Below are 22,663 nucleotides of genomic sequence, written 5' to 3'. Positions count from 1 at the left end.
TGAGACTGGTGGAGGAATGATAGAGAAGAAGAAATGCTGCCAGCTCACGGTTCATTACCCTTGACAGCCGCACACCTGCAGCAGCGTTTCTGGCAGAACATCTCTGTATCACATCCACTCTCTCTCTTCTGACCTTGACCAACACCAGATGCTGAGGTCAGACGAGAGAGTGTATGCTCGGTTTTTAAGCTTTCAGCAACAGATTTAGTATAAACATGTATCAGCTAAATAAGTCTTGCACTCAGACACCATTAAACTTATAAATGCTGTGGATTTAAAATACTTTTCACATCTGGTCTTTGCTTCTTCCTCTGCCTGCTTAGAGACAAAAGGCATTTGTATTCATGTGCTCATGCATCAGATGTTAATTAACTAATATTCGATAATTTGGCATTTTAAAGAAGATTCTAAAACATTTACCTAAAATTATATATATATATATATATAAATTCCTAAAACACAGCCAGAAGCACATGGTACAATGGTCCAGTATCTGCACAGATACCGATATAATCACAGCTTTACACATCCAATGGAACAATGAACTGTATGTCCACAGATCAGAGACAGTTGCTTCTGTGAAGGATCAGATGGACTTCAATAATTCATGATACTGATGCAATGACCTCACAAATCTGCCACTTCCTCCATTTTGGAGAAAGAGGAATTTTTGTCTATTATTCATAGATAATAGATAATTCATTAAAGTCATTGTTTTACAGAGGATTAATATATAATGTATAATTAAATAAAATAATTATATATATATATATATATATATATATATATTGTTCAATTTCTCCTGTCAGTAATCTTAATTTATTCTTCAAGTTACTTTATTCAAAGTATACAATTGTAAAAAAATTTTTTACATAAAATATAAATATAAAATCTATAAAACTAAAAATATATTTTTTAAATGATGTAATTTTTTGTTGAATTTCTCCTGCCCAAATTATTTCATAAATAATCTAATTCCTTCAGAAATCAAATGTAAAATAGTATAATACATGTAAACTTAAACTATACAAATATATTAGCTCTGAATTTTATATAATGAATTCTGGCAAACACAACTATAAGGCATAAGACTAAAATGTGAGTTGAAAGATTGAATATCAAGTATTTTAAATAAAAGTTTAGTAGCATATATCAAAAAGCCTTGACATTTCCTGATATTCAATACTGTAAAAGAGTATTGCTGGGACAAAAAGCCTCCAGAATCTTAAGATAACAGAAGAAATCACAGTCAAGACACATCTACATGTGTTCAGGGTTACACTGAATCAGATCCACTTTCTGAAAGGAGCCAAGAGCAATGTATGAGTCAGCAGAAACACGCTTTTATTTATAAATATGAGGGTCATGGAGAGCCTGTGAGGCTAACATTTCCATAAAGAAGCTTTATTTTCACTCTAGAATATACATGTAAATGTGTCCTTGTTTATCATGCTTACTGTATGTGAAGACAAAGTGACAAAAGTAGACTACTTGTAAGGAGAAACTTATGGTTAAAGTGCATCATTTCTGCATAAGAAAACCAAAGAGCAAAAGATTTTCTCCAAACACTCCCACAGTATTGCAGTGTGGGCTTGTAGGATGCTCAAAACACAGGCAAAATACAGCATATTAATTTCACCTTACCTACTCGATGTTGACTGGCAAATAACTAATGTGACTTTGTAGCTCAAGCACTCACTCAACAAACAATCTTACAGCCAGACCATTCTTTACCATGGTAACAGACCTATTGACCATAATGTTTTATTTTGTATGACATCTGACATGATGTCAAAGCACATTGAGTCCTGTCGAGGGCCTATTTCTACTGAATGTTTTTTGTAAGCTTTGTTTAACTGTCCATCATTGCTACGGGACAGTTTCGACCTGTTTCTGATCGATACATTGTTAACCCTTAACCTCAGTCATCAATGAGGTTAAAGGTTGAGGTCATTTTTTCAGAAAGTGTATTACTACTGCAAGTTCATTACATGATACTGACATGGCAACATGACCCTCCTGCACCCCGCAAAGGGAAAACAATATTTAAAAGTCACTTTACCATCACAATCAACCTGCTTTAGCACATATTTAACCTATCAAAAACACTTAATTCAATGTGTTGCTTTACGACGCTTTGTAATTATTTGTGAAATGTACTGCAATGAGTGAAAATTGTTTCAAAATAAATACTACACAACATTTTTTCAGTTTATATGAAATGTGTTTACATGAATTACAAGTAGACTAGATTTTTATATTTAAAAAGAGTGGTGCTTGCTTTTACCACCAAGATTCTACAATACACACTATATATTGTGCACTTATATTATGCACTATAATGCTAGTGTACTGTATAACTTTTATTAGGTTATTATGTCATCCAGTCTCAGAGTCTGAAAAACCTTCCCCTCTGGTACATAAGGAAATCTGCAACAGTTGAGTGAATTTCTATTTTGATTTCTATTTAGATTTCTATTTTGAATAAATGTTGTTATTTTTACCTTTTTATTCATCAAAGAATCCTGAAAAACATATCACAGGTTCCAAAATAATATTACGCAGCACAACTGTTTCCACCATTGATAATAAATCAGTATATAAGAATGATTTCTGAAGGATCATGTGACACTGAAGACTGGACTAATGATGCTGAAAATTCAGCTTTGCATCACAGGAATAAAATACATTTTAAATTATATCATTTTTTTAAATTGTAGTAATATTTCTCGATATTAACTGGGGATGTGTATCTGTTAGGAGTATGAACTTTAGTGTTACGTCTGCCTGTTCCTGTTTTGCCTTATATGGTTGTGTTCCTGTTCAGTTTAGCTCTTGAGTTAGTTAGCTCTTTAGTCATTGTTAGTTACCTAAAGAGCTGACTAAGTAACTCCCATCACCTGTTTGCCCCTCATCAGCCTGCCCTATTTTAAGTCTCCTTTCTGTTCAGTTAACTGTCGATTATTGTTTTGTGTTATTGCTACCCAGAGTTATTTCCTTTCCTGTATTCGTGTGGATTACAATGAAAGATATCTTGGGGATTGTCTTCATAGCCTTCTTTGGAGGAACTGTAACAGTATCGTTAAGGTTTTAATGGTATTAATACTCTTACCGATACTGCTTATCAATCTGGTACTTTAACTATATTCATTTTTTAGGTATTCACTATTCCTTTAAACACATATTAAAATAAAATAAAACCTTGTTAATATCACAGCATTATTGAGAAGAATAAATCGATGATTTGGATTCAGTACAGTTTTTCATTCATCATTATTATTATTGAAACATTTAACAACATTGAGAGTGAGAAATTCAACACGCATTTTTTAAAGCATTATTAAATATATATTTCTAAGCTCACAGAGAATAATTACCCGAGCGGCTGCTGCCACACTCTGGGTGGTGATGATAGATGGCAGCTGCTCTCATTATGTTTGAATGATGACATAAGTGTGCAGACATGATATAGAGACAGACTGACTGCACACTGTGTCTAAATGGGAAATTACCAAGATAGAAAAAGCCAATAATATATCATTATTTACAACAGCTTTCAAATGCATTCGAACCGTGTAATTCACATCAGGCATAAATTGCATTTGGGCTCAGCACTTAAAAAGCTTATTTTACACTTTACAGTATCAGGGCGTTTACAGACACTGCATGCTACCTTGCACAAGTTTACTAAACTCTACAACATATTCAGCATGGTTATGCATTGCTAAAAGCCTTAGCTGTACCCTCAGCTCTCAAGATCACAGACCTCACCCAACAATAGTATTCTGTGTCATCTGGCCCCCGTCTTAGCAAGCTTAGAAAGCATTTTTGTGTTCAGGACTTGCAAAAGCAGACAGCTACACAGAATATTTTGGGTCTATATAACGGGTCAATGCTGTGGAAAAGAAGCGTCCACACTCCACCCAACCCCTGCCTTCTAACCCTGCTTAAGCACAAACCCTCATCACCATAATAAAACAGGGATCTCATGGGAGAGGGAGGGGTGGATCACAGAGGTGGATCACAGAGAAAATAATAAAAAGCCAAGACTTCAACAAAATCAAATCCATTATATCTTGTGCATTTATTAAAGTAATTTTTCCCTTTCAGTTGTTTAACCACTTAAATATAATGTACTATACTACCTACCAATTCTACACCTACACAATCATATATACAGTACATAAACCGGAAATATAGTACGTTGAATTATTTATTATATCAAAACTGACTGGTAAATTATTGGTTTGATCAACATAAACTTTTGTTTTGGAAAATAATAATAATAATAATATATATATATATATATATATATATATATATATATATATATATATATATATATATATATATATATATAAATTTTCATTTCAATCATCTAAAGGTCAGAAATTACTTAAATGCTTTAAGAAGCTAGCAAGAAGCTAAATTATTCTTAATTATTAACATTTTATTATATTTGGTTATTCTTTCATTGGGGTAAAATAATTTATAAACACATATTTGCAAATAACTATTGAAATACTGAACACATAATAAACTAAATAGTAATAGATAATAAACTAAATAGAGATGGATAATGCTTAATACAATAAAACAGTCCATTCTATTAGTGTTATTGACATGCTATTAGATATTAAAATAGATGACATACTAAATTTGAGATATTATTAGAGTATTTTAATCAGCTTATATTTATATAGTTTATTAATATTTTGAATATTTTTTTATCTTTAGCTTTAGTTCAATTATTTTATAAAATGTAAGTACATTTTGCGGTTTTTTTATTTTATATATATAGTCAATACAGTTTTTATTAATGTTTTAATTGTGAATTGTTGCTTTGGCAACTAGCTGACATAAAATAGTATATATATATATATATATATATACAATTTTATTTTTATATATATATTTATGTATATTGTTAAATTAAGAGTACTTGATATACTATAGCATGTTTGCTGTTCCATTTAAAGTTAAATTCCTCTTTCCACCAAGTTAAACATGAATGCTAATTCTAAGCCTGTGGTGCATAACCACTCCTTAGGACACACATATGTGGTCTTATCAAGAAGAAAGCAAATCCATTCTAATATCTCAGAGCATCTGTCAGAAACACCACCCTTGCAGGGTGTGTTTGGGCACAAGGTGACGAGGCATCATCTATAGGGGAGAGAACCATGACCAAGCAATGACACAGGCGTGCCCGCCGGACCACATGCACAGTTAAACCCTGCATCCTGCATCCCCTCCACCCAACCTGCACCACCATAAACATGGAAATTCATCAGTAAAGCCATTCACCTAGAAACGTGCTTAAGACAAACAAACATGAAGGGCTATTAAACTGAAAACACTGGCCCATGTTTGAGTGTAATGAGGGTGGAGAATAAACACTGACACTCTCACATTCCCGACCTTACAGAAAGAAATACCAATAGTGCTAAAAGAAAACAACCCCCCTCCAGTCTTCGCTGTATATTTTGCCCCCCTTGTGAATACTATTTGTGCATGCGTCAGGTCTTTCCTATGCAAGCCAGTTCAACGATGCTGTCTCTCTCCACAGTTTGCCTTCAGATGGAGTAAAACCTCTTTCTAGCATCATATCCATATTCAAATGTCCCCTGCTTTTAATATTATAAATAAGAAGACATCAGCCCATAGCGGCAGAAGACAGAAGCCGGGTACTTACCATAACACTATCTACTCCATTTTTCCATCCAGTGCGGTGTGTGAGGGAGGTGCCTGCTAGCCGATCCACTGCAGGGCTGCCTGCCTCGAGCAGTCCTCGCTGGACGGATGCTGATGATGTAGCGCCTTTCAGGAGAGCAGCCCAGTTACCTTGGAAACTGAGGAGTGATGGAGTGGCCGTGCTGCACTGCCATTGGCTGGAAGGGGTGGTGCTCCCACTGTGGGGCCCCCGGTGGGTGTGGCTACAGATGAGAGAGGAAGCAGAACTGTGAAAGCAGATGCACTACATCAGAAAAAAGGACGTCCTTTTACAGGAACATACACAGACTTTGTACAGTATATTGTAACAAAGTCATTTAAAATATATATATAGAATTGTTTCTTTGAAAATATTAAAATCTCACTTATTTCTTCTGATCTCTCTCAAAATAGACTTTTCTCTCTCTCTCTCTCTCTCTCTCTCTTTACAAAAAATACTGGGCAAAACCATGGTACAGGGTTGGTATCACGTGATTATATTCAATATTTGAACATTTAAAGGCACTTTACACAATAAATATGAAAATTATATTTAATATTGCTATTAATATTATTTGTTGTTTTATATTATTGTTTTATAGCCAAAATATCACCAAATGTATGCATAACATGTGACATTTCAACACTAAATAAAATAACCGAAATAATACAACAAGAATATTTTGCTTTTATTATTATTATTATTATTATTATTGCTTACTGCCATTAACGTTTGTACTATTATTATTATTATTATTATTATTAGTTTTCACATCATTAGACACTAAATCCTGGGTAAACACTAATTTAATTTTCAATTTAAACACGGCACAGGTGAGTATTGATGGTGGCAGGTGCAGCATAAATTTACTTGTTTCGAGACTCACCTATTAAAAACAAACTTTATGGGCGGGCTTTATCGCTCTTACCGTGTAATCAGCCAGTCAGAGCGACGTTTATACATAATATATAATAAATGTAATAAGAATAAAAATATATTATATACATTTTGTTTACTTTTGACTCTGGGATGGACTTTTTATTTTGGAGTAAAATGTTCAGAATACAAAATTCGTCACAGAAAAATTAAAGCGCATCCTCAAACTAATGTGTGTCAGCGTTAGTTTATGAAACCACTGGATGGCGACAAAGTTGTGCTAAAAATATTAATTCATCTGTTCTGATTAATCGATCGATACAAGATAATCAATCAGCTGACAAAAGGATGTATTTTCACTGATCATGACTAACCTAACCCTAAATTATAAGGGACTCAATGTTCACTACAGAAATGTTATGGACAAAAAGAATCAGAAGATATTAAAAATGTACGAAGAAATTAAACTTTTGAAATTAGTTAATTTCTTTTCTAATGCAGTCTTCACTTCAAAAACACGAATACATTAATTAAAGAAATAAAAAATAAAATAGTCTACTACAGAAATTAATAAATGAAAGTAACTTTTCAGCTAAGACCACCCACTGGGCCTTTCATTTATTGTAGTTCAACTGGTAGAGCATTGTGTTATCAAGCGGTTGTGTTTTCAAGGTTGGGGGTTCGATTCCCCGGGAACACATGATAGGTAAAAATTGATAGCCTGAATGCACTGTAAGTCGCTTTGGATAAAAGCGTCTGCTAAATGCATAAATAAATAATAAATAATAAATATTGTTTTGACACACAGAGAACAATATAACGGCCCTGGAGCTACAATGTCAACTCTTTTATTTTTGTTTTCATTGAAAAACTGCCCTTATGTCACTGCAGATGATGCTGCGGTAGATCTTTCTGTACCGATGACATCATTCCCCTAGCCTTGGCTGTGGAGCCGAACACACGAAACACACTCCATTTTGGCTCCACTCCAGAGTGAAACCTAATATTCCGTCCCTGATATTGTTAGAGCCAACATGGCGGACCGAGAGCTACGGTTTCTCGGTTGTTATTGCTCGTGAAGGAAGTATGTCGTGAAACTCTTTAACGAAAGAAATGCGCCCTCATTGGATTCCACGGTGTTTACGGAGCGAGAGCCAATCATATGTGCCCGCTGATCCAGGTGATATCCCTCCTACCAGTATCTCCGGAGTTGGTTTATTTTGGTTTACCCCCCGCTCCTGTGCCGCCGCCATTAGAGCCAGTCACATCGGCAACAGAAATGGGAATTCCGGTGTTTAAAACCCACTAAAACCCGCTTTGATCCGAAGATCGCGGTGGGGCTTGGGGTTTTAGAGGAAGGGAGAGAAATAACATGGGAGTTCGGTCGCAGAATCGCGCTGCTGTCGCGGTAGATTGTCGGTGCTGAGCTGGATTTGGACCCGATCGGATTGGGTTTCGGTAGGACCAGAGCGACAGAAGCTCGGTTTGCAGAAGGGCGAACTCGGGAGCAGTAACGTTAGTGTTTGCAAACTGAAGTGTGGAGGGCAAAGACAGGTAAGGGCCTTGAGATTTCTGTGGGAGGAGGGGGATCACTGTAACAGTATATGCAACAGGGCAAATTAATGCACCTTTTTTTGAGTTTCCTAAAATGCTTGCGTATATATTTTTTTTTAGAAAATATAGATTTATGTATTTATTTTATATTTATTTTTATTTTAAGGAAGTGAAAATGTCAATGGACAGTGCACGGTCTTGAGCTGAAGTGACTGTATGTATTTATTTACGGTGCAGATACAATCTGGAGCTCTTTTATGGCGTTGTTGTTGTTCGGGTAAAATCGACACCTTGGTGTTGAATTCCGAAGCGAGCCGAGAGTGTTTACAGTGTGTCAGCGCAGAGTTTGTGCTGGATACATTTGAGCTGTATACATTTGAACTTTACACACTGTAGCGGCGGAAATGCGTCTCACATTCCATTCCCAGCGCCCGTTATAGAAAAACTTCTCTCGCCGTTAAAGCCAGGTTTCCAGTTGTGTAATAAGAGGTATGTGTCAAAACCTACTGAGATAACGAAACGGCATTTTTGCGTTGTCAGAGGCTCGTCCAGCAGCTTGACAGCTCCTCGTCTAATCTGACAGATTATGACCCTTCAAAACATTTAACCTACTTAAAAAAGGAAACACCTGTATTGCCGTAAATTTTGGATATAAAATGTGAAATATAAAAACTATAGTAGTATAGTATGTGTGGGTGTATGTATATGTGTATGTATATACAAACACACACACACACACACACACACACACAAACGCACACACACATATACACACACATATACACATACTTTAAAATATAATTTATTGCTGTGATGCAAAGCTGAATTTTCAGCATCATTATTACTTCAGTCTTTAGTCATTCGGAAATCATCATTCAATCATTCTAATATGCTGATTTATTATCAGTGTTGGAAACAGTTGTATTACCAAAGATGTCTGTTGAATAAAAGCTTTTTTTTTCATCAAAGAATCAAGAAAAAAGTATCACAGGTTCCAAAAATATATATTAAACAGCAAAACTTTTTCCAATATTGATAATAAATCAGCATTTTAGAATGATTGAATGATGATTGACATGAAGACTGGAGTAATGATGATGCTGAAAATTCAGCTTTGCATCACAGCAATACATTGTATTTTAAAGTATATTGAAATAGAAAACAAATATTCTAAATTGCAATATTTCACAATATATTTTTTATTTATTTATTTTATCAAATACATGCAGCCATTAAGAGCAGAAGAGACTTCTTTAAAAAACAGTAAAAATCTTGCTGATCCCAAACATTAGAACAACAGTGTATGTGTGTGTATAAATAAATAAATATATATATATATATATATGTGTGTGTGTGTAAATCATTCAGTACCACTATTACCGTCTTCATAATATCACTTTATTAGGTTACCACCACAGTCAGGAAAATCTAGGCCAGTGTGAAAAAAATTGTCTCTTTTTTTAAACAAATGTTGAACCAAATTGGACCAAAATCTAGTCCAATAACCAAATAAGAGTGTAGGAATGTAGGGCAAAGGATGTGACCGTTTGCCCCAGTGAGCTGGTTTCATCTCTTTCGTTTCGAGTACTGAACAACTTCTGGTTTAAAAAGCCTTTTAGAATTCATGTATTGTGCTTTTAATATCACAGAAGCAAATGGAAAGATTAAGGTCGTTCACAGATTATGATTTATGCTGATTTAAAAGTTGTGTTTCTTTTTGTCAACCCTATGCATCCTGTCATCAGTTTAACTTTTAAATAGTCAAAGTCAGCCAAAAAAGGAAACTGTAGTACAGTGGTATCAGATGGTAATTTAATGATATTTTTTATATTTACAATGGTATTTAATAGATCACTATATTCATATACTATATTTTTGTGTTACTTCAGAAAAATTGTTGTATTAATTTGAAAGTAACTAATACAGTAGGACAACACTGAAAATCTGGAATTCGGGATTTCAACAATTATACCAAAGAAAAGGATAAATGTAAAAATATTCTGCACTATTTCTTGGTCACTAATCAAATGTTAGCAAATTTGTGGCATGGACCATGTAACCACTTTGTACAAAAGGTCCACTGAAGCACAAGATGCCTTTGGAACATTCTTAAACCTGTGGATTAAATAACATTTTAGCAAATGGGGACCAGCAAAATAGTGTTCTTAAATTCAATCAATGTTTTAAGTTGAAGTTTGGGGTCGGTACGATTAAAGTAAAAAGATTCAAATTATTGTGAAATATTATTAGAGTTTAAAATGACTCTTTTCTATGTGAATATATTTTAAAATGTAATTTATTCCTTATTCCATATCATTCTAATATGCTGATTTGCTGTGCTAGAAACTTCTCTTATTTCATTGAAAACAGCTGTGTTGCTTAATATTTTTGTGGAAACCCTGATGCAATGTGTGTGTGCCATTATATTGATCACATGCTATTTTTTGTGAAAATAGAAAAAAAATTTGTAACAATGTCAAAAGTCACTTTTGATCAATCTAATGGATCCAAGCTGAAAATGTAAATTTCTTTACAAAACATTTTTACGTTTTATTTTACACATAACATTTATTTTTATATATTTGTAAGGAAAATGGTAATAGTTTAGAGTAATTACACTCTGAGACTTGTATATCAACATAATTTCTATTGTCAAACTAAACTTTGCGTGTCTGTGACTACTGCAGGAGAAACTGGAGGCGCTGTGAACGTGAGCGAGTGAAAGCAGGTGAAGAACGAAGAAGCGGCCGGCTGGAGGGAGGGGGGGGGGCATCAGCTGCGGTGCCTTGCGTAAGCGAGGATGACAGATTTGGGCTTGAAGTGGAGCTGCGAGTACTGCACCTACGAGAACTGGCCGTCCGCCATCAAATGCACCATGTGTCGGGCCCAAAGGCACAACGCACCCATCATCACAGAGGAACCCTTTAAGAGCAGCTCCAGCCTCAACCCGCAACTCTGCACCACCCAGCTCATCTGCCCTGACTCCAGCGCCCGGCCTCGGGTCCGAATCGCCGACGAGCTGCCAGAGACCAGCAGCAAATGGTCCTGCCACATGTGCACCTATCTGAACTGGCCCCGCGCAATCCGCTGCACGCAGTGCCTCAGTCAGAGGCGGCAGGGCTCCCAACACGGCCCGCTCAGTCCGTCTGAAGCACCACAGACATCGGACTCGGGGTCCAGACCTTCCCCAATCACCTCGGACCCATGCGAGGAGTATAATGACCGGAATCGGCTCAACATGCACGCCCAGCGATGGCCATGCTCTGCTTGCACCTATGAGAACTGGCCAAAGAGTCTGAGGTGTGTGGTTTGTGACCACCCCAAACCCAGCAGTTCACCCGAGGCGCCTCAGCAGGATTCGGAGCCGGAGAGCACCACGTCCCCGTCGATAGTGAATGAGCAGGAGCGGGATAAGCTGAGGACAGCGGGGGGAGGGGGGTTGAGCAGGGGCAGACAGAAGAAACTCTCTCCACCTATGTGTAAAGGGCAGGCGGAGGTGAAGATCGAGCTGGCGTCGGGAGCGGTGGGCAGCGATAACGAGCAGGAGGCGGACTTTAAAAAACTCAAACAGATCCGGAATAGGATGCGGAGAAGTGACTGGCTTTTCCTGAACGCCTGCGCTGGTGAGAAATGAACCCCATTAGTGTTAGATACAGTTTCCCCAAAACGTATTTAGACACTTAAAATGCATTTTGAAAATGTCATTGCATTAGATTGAGTGTATCTGCACTCAGATGCTGCAGGAGCTTTTCTCTTCACTAACTTCACATCATTTTTCCTTAATGTCTTTTCGTCAGCTGGTGTTCTGTTGAATTTTAGTGGATGTATGAAGTTGGTAGCACAGTGTAGTTCATCACATTAACTAAAAACATGCTCAGATACTTTTACATTTTATATATGAAATGTTTTGCTTCATGCACGACCGTTCAAAAGTTTGGGGTTGGTAAGATGGTTTTGTTTTTTTATTTAAAGAACCCTTTTTTGCTCACCAAGCCTACGATTATTTGATCAGAAATATGGTTAAAACAGTAATATTGTCAAATATTTATTCAGTTTAATATATTTTTAAATGTAATTTAGTCCTGTGATGCAAAGCTGAATTTTCTGCATCATTTTTCCAGTCTTCAGTGTCACATGATCCCTCAGAAATTATTCTAATATGATGATTTCCTATTATTATTTTCATTGTTACATTTTTTTGCTGCTTAATATTTTTGAGGAAACCATAATACCTTTTATTCAGGATTCTTATATGAATAGAAAATTCAAAAGAACATAATTTATTTTTAAATCTATTGTAACATTAACGTCCTGGCTGAATAAACTATTCATTTCTCTCAAGAAGCAATTAAACATCCAAACTTTTGAATGGTAGTGCACATATACCTACATTTAGATCAAAATAAATAGCACACATTTCTTAAATATCTAGTGCATTGACATTGTGGTAACACTTTACAACAAGATCTGATTTCTTAACATTAATGCATTAGCTAACATTAAAACTAACAATGCATCACTACAGCATTTCATAGTCTTTGATTGTCTATGTTAATGCATTAATGTTAACAGATACACTATTTGAAAGTAGTGAAATTAGCATTAAAAAAAAGATTAACTGTTTCTTTTGTAAGTTAATGTTTGTTAACCTTACTGTAAAGGGTTATGAAGTGTTACTTGAGTACAAATCATTTTTTGACTTCTGTACAATATCTACTCTCTTTGGCTCACTATTTGATTGGCATGTTTTACTGTGATGTGAAAGGTGAAATTCAAAGCTAAATCTTTTAATATCAGCTGGTTTCAAACCTTTATTTTCATCACTAAGCCGCTGGGAGAACGTTTGCATGCACCCGTTTTGGATGCAAACCGACAGATTTAGTCTCACATGCTCTGCTACTAGGGAACACTTCTGTTAGCAATCTGCTTTCCTGCATCAGAGTATGAAATCATTCATCTCTAGAGCATTGTCAGTGTTTTCTAGGAAATACCTATGGCTACTCTAGGTCTGATAGGCATTGAATCTGAAATTGAAACTGCAAATTCAAAGAGTTGTGAAAGAGAGGAAGTCAACCCACTCATGTAAGGCATCATTTCTTCAGGTGTTGTGGAGGGGGATCTGGCCGCTGTGGAGGCGTACAAGTCATCCGGCGGGGATATCGCACGTCAGCTGACCGCGGACGAGGTGCGAATTCTCAACCGTCCATCTGCGTTTGACGCTGGTTTTACTTTGGTGCATCTGGCCATCCGCTTCCAAAGACAGGACATGCTTGCTGTGCTGCTCACAGAGGTCAAACTTTTACATCCATAAATGGAGAGAATTTGTCTCACTATGTGATATTGTTCAATTATCATCTGCTTGTGAATGTATTTCAGGTGTCTCAGCAGACGGCGAAGTGTATACCGGCTCTGGTGTGTCCTGAGTTAACAGAACAGATCCGCAGAGAGGTGGCAGCAGCACTTCACAGACGTAAAGGAGAGTTTCCCTGTTACTTCTTCACTGACCTCGTCACCTTCACATTACCAGCAGGTGATCACTCATCATTTTCATTTCTAAAGACAAAAAAATTCCCTTCTGCCACAGGATCTTATGTGTGGCCACAAACCACAAAGACCTATCCGACTGTCATATTTTAACCAGGGTAAATATAGATATGTATGTTTAAATATAGATAAGATACACTCACCTAAAGGATTATTAGGAACACCTGTTAAATTTCTCATTAAAGCAATTAACTAATCAACCAATCACATGGCAGTTGCTTCAATGCATTTAGGGGTGTGGTCCTGGTCAAGACTCCTGAAGATCTCCTGAACTCCAAACTGAATGTCAGAATGGGAAAGAAAGGTGATTTAAGCAGTTTTGAGCGTGGCATGGTTGTTTGTTGCCAGACGTGCCGGTCTGAGTATTTCACAATCTGCTCAGTTACTGGGATTTTCACGCACAACCATTTCTAGGGTTTACAAAGAATGGTGTGAAAAGGGAAAAACATCCAGTATGCGGCAGTCCTGTGGGAGAAAATGCCTTGTTGATGCTAGAGGTCAGAGGAGAATGGGCCAACTGATTAAAGCTGATAGAAGAGCAACTTTGACTGAAATAACCACTTGTTACAACCGAGGTATGCAGCAAAGCATTTGTGAAGCCACAACACGCACAACCTGGAGGCGGATGGGCTACAACAGCAGAAGACCCCACCGGGTACCACTCATATCCACTACAAATAGGAAAAAGAGGCTACAATTTGCATGAGCTCACCAAAATTGGACAGTTAAAGACTGGAAAAATGTAGCCTGGTCTGATGAGTCTTGATTTCTGTTGAGACATTCAGATGGTAGAGTCAGAACAGGCTGGTGGTGTAATGGTGTGGGGGATGTTTTCTTTGCACACTTTAGGCCCCTTAGTGCTAATTGGGCATCGTTTAAATGCCACGGCCTACCTGCCCTGGATGTGCATCCCACAAATCTCCATCAACTGCAAGATGCTATCCTTTCAATATGGGCCAACATTTCTAAAGAATGCTTTCAGCACCTTGTTGAATCAATGCCACGTAGAATTAAAGCAGTTCTGAAGGCCAAAGGAAGTCAAACACAGTATTAGTATGGTGTTCCTAATAATCCTGAAGGTGAGTGTATAAATATCTTATCTTTCAAATAAAATAAAATAGAATAAAACATTTACCTTGAAATCCATTTGTAATGTTAATCAAGGTTTCTTGTTAACAAAAACACTGTCATTTAGTTCTGAATCATTAAGGGATATAACAGATAAATAAAAGTATTATGAAATATGAACATTAATACATAAAAGGTATGAAATGCATTCATTTTTATCATCCAGAATTAGGGGTGCTCCGATCACGATCGGCCGATCGTTAATGCGCATCTCGTCAGTAAAGCCGGTTCTCTAATCAGCGGTAAATTCCCTCAGGTGTGATTTCACATAGAGCAGCTGTTACTACATGGAGCCGTTGTTAACTGAGAAGATGCACAAATAAACGCTGAAGCTTTGCGCTGATGCGGATAACGATCGGCCGTTCGCGATCGGCGCAGCCCTATCCAGAATGTAATGTGGATATCGCATGAAATGTCTTAATATAAAACATCATGAAATATGAATTGAAGTACACCTTGACAAAATGTAACAGACAACATAATATAAAACAAAAAATTTTATCAATATTTAGATTTTTAGTTTTATATTTTCTGCAAGTTTTGTCTTTTTTTTTATTTACCAGTAGTTTTTATAAATGTTTTTAGTTATTTTTGTACATCATGTTAAGCAAAATGAGAACTCTTCAAATTAAATAATTTGTAGTGTATATATATATTAGTGGTGGGCCGTTATCCGCGTTAACGTGCTGCGTTAATGCGAGACTCTTATCGGGCAATAAAAAAAAATATCGCCGTTAATCTATTCTCAAAATTGGGTTGGGAGCTGGGTCTATACTAAGCAAAATACTAATAGTTCGGTGCAAAATACTATACTAAGTTCGGTGCGCACGCGGAGAGAGAGCCGCGTATCACGGACAGCGACACTGAACCGAGCTCTCTTCTGCGAAGTTCTCCTCGAAGTCCCTCCTGCACCTGAATGAACAAATACAAATCGCAGTTTGAACAAACAAAAAGATGTGGAAGAGCCCAATTCAGTACTCGCGGTGTTCTGGTGTTCAGGGCTCACGCAGAGATGTGTATTATATTGGATGCGTTCATTGTCTCTTAAAGTGACCGCTCCTAATTTAGCTACTGGCTGCTGTAATGTTAATCCAAGAAAATTATAGAAAATCACTCATTGCTCTTGACTGAATTACTTTGTAGTTTTAACAGTCTAACATGTGGTGCAGCACGGACTCGATGTGCTTTTACACAGGACGCGTTTGCAGTTTGCTACTCGGTACGTAAACGATCGCTGCACTGCTGCAGACGCAACGCTCCTGGAATGCAACTGGAATCTGTTAACATGGGTGCGTAAAAAAATATGCTACGCATACGCACTGCAGACGAAGTATGTGTGAAACAGGCGTAAGGTTGTTTGCACCTTGTGCAATGTGGAATTCGTTTACAGCTTTTTCAAGCACTTTGTGATGCATTTTGGAAACAGGAGATGAGCCCCTTTTCTAATGCACCACCTAGCTAGCACCTATATATAATTTTTATTTATTTATTTCGTTAAAGTTTAGTTTATTACAAGTAAAAAACTTTTTTATGGTTTTATTTAACTATAATAACAATAGAAAGTAATAACAATTAAATAAATAGGGTGTGAAATGTATTTCTGTAAAAAAAGTAACCTGAAATATGACGTGATCTATGCCTTGAAATTTAAACTCTGTAAACGTGGAAGAGAAATCCATAATATGTCCCATTTAACAGACCTTAGGGTTTTCAATGCAGAGATTTTCATTTTTGTTTTTCTTTTGCAGATATTGAAGACCTTCCCCCAAATGTTCAAGAAAAACTGTTTGATGAGGTCCTGGATCGAGATGTACAAAAAGGTGAAGTGACTTTTTTAGCATTTATTTTGTACTTTAAACCAGAAAATACTGGGCAGCACAATTGAGCTTCTCAACTAGTTTTACTTCAGGACCATAGATGTTTTGACTGTAAACTGTGGCCAGCACAACGTTGGCCTTGTTTGCAAGTAAACCTGTATTTAATCAACATCAAAAGATATGGGAGGTGTTTAAATCAACATCAAAAGACATGGGATACCTTTTAAAAATTAATCAGCTCATTTGATTATTTGATTTTGCTGTCCCAATTATGCAGTTAATTAAATTTTATTATTTGCATTTAGTATCAGCACAAACTTGTGGCCTGTTTTTGGATCGCGACCCTCCAGTTGAGAAGAAACTGATCTAGAAAATGCCTTAGCTGGTCTATTTGGGTTGCATCCCTGAAGAGCAGCGTGCAGCTAGCAGTAACAGAATTTATCACTGGATGTGCAAAGAAACGCATTGAGAAACTGATTTATTTTGGTGTTCAGAGCTGGAAGAGGAGTCTCCCATCATTAACTGGTCTCTGGAGCTGGGTACGCGTCTGGACAGTCGGCTGTATGCCCTGTGGAACCGAACCGCTGGAGATTGCCTTCTAGATTCAGTGCTACAAGCCACGTGGGGAATTTACGACAAAGACTCTGTCCTGAGAAAAAGCCTCAACGACAGCTTACACGACTCCTCTCACTGGTAAGACTGGACATTAACAGGCTGGGTTTACATCATGTCATGTTTATTTTTTTATTCAAATTTAGGTTCAAGTTTTAGTAATTAGGTTTTTGCATGTTTTATTTTTTTTATATTCATTATTATTTTCATTTAGTACATTAACTTATAACTAAATGAAAATGACAATTGTTTCCTTTGCAAATACCTGGAAAAAAATTATCTGTCTCTCGCGCTTTTTTTTTTCCTCTTTTCTCAGTTGAAGCTTGTTTTATTGCATACAGTAAAAGCTTTAAGGGTTTTAGTTACCTGTAATAACCCTGGTTCATGTTAACTACCCAGAAATCTCTTGTATTAGCAACGCTTCAAAGTTTGAAAATACAACTTCTAAAAGATCTCATTCATTTTTCATTCATTTTACAAAAATAAACCAAATGGCTTGAAAAGCTCACTACACCTTCTGATCACACTGCGAACAAAAGTGATGTTCTTCATAAGTAAAGATACTTCAATCAAGAAGATACATTTACTTGAGAAGCAAAAAGACATCAAAATAAAGTGAGTTTATAATTCAAACAAGAACAAAGAAAATAAGACTTGATTTGTTTAATTTGCATCTCAAGCAAATGTATCTTAATTTAAGGATACTTAAATATCTGTTTTGAAAAACAGAATTTTTTTTTTTTTTTTTGCAGTGCAAGCAGCATTTTATGGCAGGCTTTCTGCTCAGATATAAGACATATTTAGGACTTAATTAGAGGAAGGGTGAATTAAGACATTTTTAAAACCTTTTTCAGACCTGCAGAAACCCTGCAGCACACGTTTTCTTGAGCAAGTCTAGTCTTTGTTGTAATCCTTGTTTATCTGCAGTTGGGATTAACATGGGTGTAATTGCATCTGTGGATTTTATCACAGATATAATGTGTGTGTTTTCCAGGTTCTACACTCGCTGGAAAGAGTGGGAGTCCTGGTATTCCCAGAGCTTTGGTTTGCATTTCTCTCTGCGGGAGGAGCAGTGGCAGGAGGACTGGGCCTTTATACTGTCATTAGCTAGTCAGGTAAGCAACCAGATGAGAAAACATGAATATTTCACCACCTACTGACTGATATACCTGCAGCTGACTCATTCAGAAACACACATTCAGACACACATCCCACATTGTTTCCATTCATTGTTTCCATACTGCTCCCATACTGTTCGATTTTGAGTTTCATTGTGCTTAAAGTCAACATTGACCATATTTACTTTCAGAATACACATTTGTCTTACTGTGAATGATTCATCAGGGCATGTTTTTCGAAAGGAACTAAATGTTTATCTTCAAAAGCTTTCATCAAGATGTGACAACTCACCCCAGCTCTAAACAATTTCCCTTTTTTGGCTGCTTTTAATGAATCATTGAATATCAATGTGTCAAAATATTTCAAATTACGACAGTAAAATGAGTTGCATATGCGGTTTCATGTTGAATTGTAAATTTTTTCCTAATGAAATATTCAGATGAGTTTGGGAAACACAACATTGAGGTTTCCCGCGAAAAACAAAGCAGTTGTTTTAACATTTTATTGCGGTTCTTTTACTCTCTTACTCTCTCTCTCTCTCTGTCTCTGTATTCTTGTATCGTATTCTTCCTGCAGCCGGGTGCGAGTTTAGAGCAGACACACGTGTTTGTCTTGGCACACATCCTTCGGAGGCCTATCATAGTGTACGGTGTGAAATATTACAAGAGCTTCAGAGGAGAGACGCTGGGATACACGCGCTTTCAGGGTAAGCTGTGTTTAAAGGTGCTACGCTAGTGTGGAGATATTTAAATTTCATTTGGTGTCTCATCTAGAAGGACAGATTGGGCTATGATCACTGTCTATATAGATATAGATATAAACAATATTGTTTAAAAGTCTGTAAGTTTATATATATATATATATATATATATATATATATATATATATATATAGATATATATATACTGTATAAACTATATAATGTATGTGTATATATATGTATGCATATATGTATATGTATGTATGTATGTGTAAATATTCATATATTTATACATAAGGTTTTTATACAAGGAAGGTTTACTCAAATATATATAAAGAAACAGAAAATATGTATTATCCATTGACAAGGCTGTTTTAGACTTCTGTAAATCACAAAAATAGGTGCAGTTGTCAGCTACCAAAAATCAAAATCTAAAAAGTCAACAAATGGCCAAATCTCTTTCGAATAATTGACTTGGCCTATGTGTTGATCTAATTATAAAGAGCTTGTCACTGCACACATCTGGCAATTATATTCATTTGATCAGTTTCCACAGTGATGATTAGTGCATGCACAATAGCATTATTCTCTGGGCTGTTTGGCCACGTTGACCAAGAAATATGTGATCTATTATATCTGCGGCTGACAGGCTGTTTATTGCTACTATAATGATGAAACGGCCAGCAGAAACAATCCATATATCTCTGTCGACACTCTGCTGACTTCAAACACGCTGTTGGTTTTTGGGGTCAGTCACACAGAGTTTCTGTAATTACTGTTTGCTTTGGCTGTTATCTTGTAGGTGTGTACCTCCCTCTGTTATGGGAGCAGAGTTTCTGCTGGAAGAGCCCTATCGCCTTGGGTTACACGCGCGGACACTTTTCCGCCTTGGTTGCCATGGAGAACGATGGCTACGATAATCGAGGCGCGGGCGCCAACTTGAACACAGACGATGATGTCACGGTCACTTTCCTGCCGCTGGTTGACAGCGAACGAAAGCTGTTGCACATTCACTTTCTGTCAGCACAAGAGGTGAGAACAGCTCTGCTGACATCAATGCACTCTGTAGAGCATGAATATATATATATATATATATATGAGGGTTTAATGCTTACACTACGTCTGAACTTTTCGTGTGAAAAAATATACAAAATGATTTTGGCTTTTTATTTTTTGTGGAGGCTAGTTTGTTTTGTAGCTGTTTTTTTATTATTCAAAGCAAACATTACTGGTGAATAGGATTTTAAAAAATTCCTTAAATCACAATACATTAAGACAACGGTTTTGCATTACCGGTATAAGTTTTCTAAAATATTGTTTTGAAATATGCACTAATTTGTAAACATTTATAAAACAGAAATCTGAATCTTGGATGAAGCCAAGTTCAAAATTCTTATTTAATTTTGTTGATAGTCAAATAAAAAAATACTGTCAACAGCCAAAAAAAAAAAAACCATTTGCACCATGTTTTTAGGAATATATATATTCCTAATATTTTTGGAATATATATACAAAAATTCCATATATATATATATATATATATATATATATACAAAACCCTTCTTTAAAAATCTTCAGAAAATAGATACAAATCAACTGTAAAGTTTTCTGTGTGTAAGAGATTTCAGAAAACATTTGAGAAAATATTCATTATAGTTAATTAAACTAATACCATATAAAAAAGAAAATCTATTAATTGAAATGTTTACTGAAAAAAATATAATAATAATAATATAATAAATAAAATATAAAATAATTAAGTTGAAACTAGTTGGGCAACATTTCTCATTTTAATTCAGTTTAAATTGACGTACTAAAATAACTAAAACTGACATAACTAAATAACTAAATTGATATGGACACATTTAAAAAACTACAAAAAATTACAAAAATGCACAACAAAACTAGTAAAAATTCAAATGTAAAAATAAAGAGTAATTCAGAATATTAATAAAAACTATAATAGTACCTAAGTGAAACTAAAATAGCACTGATTGTAATTGAAATCTACAGAGGCAAATGGATAAAGTGTAATAAAATAACTCTTAAATGTGTATTCTGGATGTTTTTTCACTAGTTATGTAGCAAAATAGCCCAAAATCCCAAAAATTGACCAGTGCATGAAAAAACAATGATACTGCCTATAGTGTCTTGCCTAATCAGCAAAAAAGAGGCTTATCTACTTTTTGATGTCAAACAATTCATTCTAGTATTAGACAATACTAAAAGTTCAACATATTGTCTTTTTTTTTGGGTACAAATGATTTAATTTAAGTTTTTCCTTTTGTATTTTTGAAATGTTTTCATGTAAAAATCATCAAAACTATCCTTGAAAACAACTAAAAACAGTATTATGCATGCCAGGCCAGTAGTTGGCGCTGTAGACTGAATAAATAATTATTTTTCAAATCTTGCACTTTGAAATAGGGGTGCTCCGATCAAGATCGGCTGATCGTTAATGCGCATCTACTTTGAAACTTTTTCAAAAGTCTGCCTTTTCAGTCACCACCCCCAAAACACCACTGTCATGAAAATGAACAACCAAAACTAATTTAAAAAATGTCACAAGAACACTTTTTTTTTGGAAGCTGTTTATGAGCTGTTGTTGATATACCTTGTTCTGTGAATGGTTTCTGTGTGTGTCCGTCAGATGGGGACGGAGGAGCAGCAGGAGCGGATGCTGAGGCAGTGGATGGACTGCTGTGTTACTGAGGGCGGGGTTTTGGTGGCCATGCAGAAGAGCTCTAGGAGGCGGAACCACCCACTTGTCACTCAAATGGTGGAGAAGTGGCTGGATGGTTACCGGCAGCTTGCCGCTTGTCCGACTCTGTCTGACGGAGAGGAGGAAGAGGAGGATGAAGATGAGTGAGCTCTTGCGTTCCCCAACATACGGAAACACACACCTCTAACCCCGACTGAATGACAAACCCGAGCTTTCCTTTTGATTTTTGTCCCTAATACGACAAATAATTTGGGTTTGTTGCAAAATAAAGGAATGCAATTATGATTGTATTTGTCTTTACATAGTATGTCCTTTGCTTTCGTTTGTTTTGTTTTTAATTTGCTGCTGCAATGCTTGTAGTGATTTAAGAAAAATAGGAGGAAGGAACAGGAAAGAAAAAGCTATTTCAATAAGTAAAACGCAGCAATTTAAGCACCCTTTTTAAAACGTCCGGTTCAGTTTGTAACAGAACCGACACAGATGTCTATTTCTATTTGTGTAGTGTGACTCTAGACTGAGATTACTAAAACATAATTCACTACACGTTTGACTACGAGCATTATCTAGGAATCACACGTGTGACTGTCACGATTGTTTTTCTAAATAAAGTTGTTTCTCGCCTGATCGTTACGAGGAGAACGCAAGTGGACATTTTAACTCAATTTCTAACAGATTTTCTGTATTTATCTGGAAAATAGTGTGTGTGCCATAGAAATGAATGCTTTTCCACTCACATTGTCATCTCGTCATCCCATTTTTGAACTGCACTGCAAAAGTGAGCGCTGCAAAAAAAAAAAGAGGCATGTGTCAGTTTACTGTGTCCGTTTTTGAAAGGGAACATTATTTCAGCTCTTCTTGCAATGTGATCCCTTCACTCT

General features: G+C 36.2%; 2 protein-coding genes across 4 annotated transcripts in view; one reads left to right on the top strand and one right to left on the bottom strand.

Moving 5' to 3' along the window:
- LOC132111333 (A-kinase anchor protein 6-like) overlaps positions 1-5,935 on the bottom strand; it is a 117,218-nt gene extending 111,283 nt beyond the window's left edge. For both annotated transcript variants that reach the window (XM_059518540.1, XM_059518542.1), the window contains exon 1: positions 5,696-5,935. The gene's annotated coding sequence lies outside the window, so the exon portion shown is untranslated. The remainder of the gene's footprint in view (positions 1-5,695) is intronic.
- Positions 5,936-7,644: 1,709 nt separating this feature from the next.
- On the top strand, positions 7,645-22,547 carry LOC132111332 (ubiquitin thioesterase zranb1-B). Of its 2 annotated transcripts, none has more exons than XM_059518539.1 (10): positions 7,645-8,143; positions 10,843-11,766; positions 13,246-13,433; positions 13,520-13,673; positions 16,564-16,635; positions 17,127-17,325; positions 18,239-18,359; positions 18,940-19,069; positions 19,866-20,095; positions 21,714-22,547. In XM_059518539.1, the coding sequence occupies exons 2-10, from the start codon at positions 10,944-10,946 to the stop codon at positions 21,930-21,932; spliced, it is 2,136 nt and encodes a 711-aa protein (XP_059374522.1). In that variant the 5' UTR covers positions 7,645-8,143; positions 10,843-10,943; the 3' UTR covers positions 21,933-22,547. The 2 variants fall into 2 exon arrangements, with proteins under 2 accessions (XP_059374522.1, XP_059374521.1); XM_059518538.1 differs by having other exon boundaries at positions 7,646-8,143; positions 10,831-11,766.
- The last annotated feature ends 116 nt before the right edge of the window (positions 22,548-22,663 follow it).

This window comes from Carassius carassius, chromosome 31, assembly GCF_963082965.1.
Source record: "Carassius carassius chromosome 31, fCarCar2.1, whole genome shotgun sequence".
Taxonomy (NCBI): domain Eukaryota; kingdom Metazoa; phylum Chordata; class Actinopteri; order Cypriniformes; family Cyprinidae; genus Carassius; species Carassius carassius.
The sequence above is the reverse complement of the archived record's forward strand: the minus strand, read 5'-3'. Positions and strand labels throughout refer to the sequence as shown.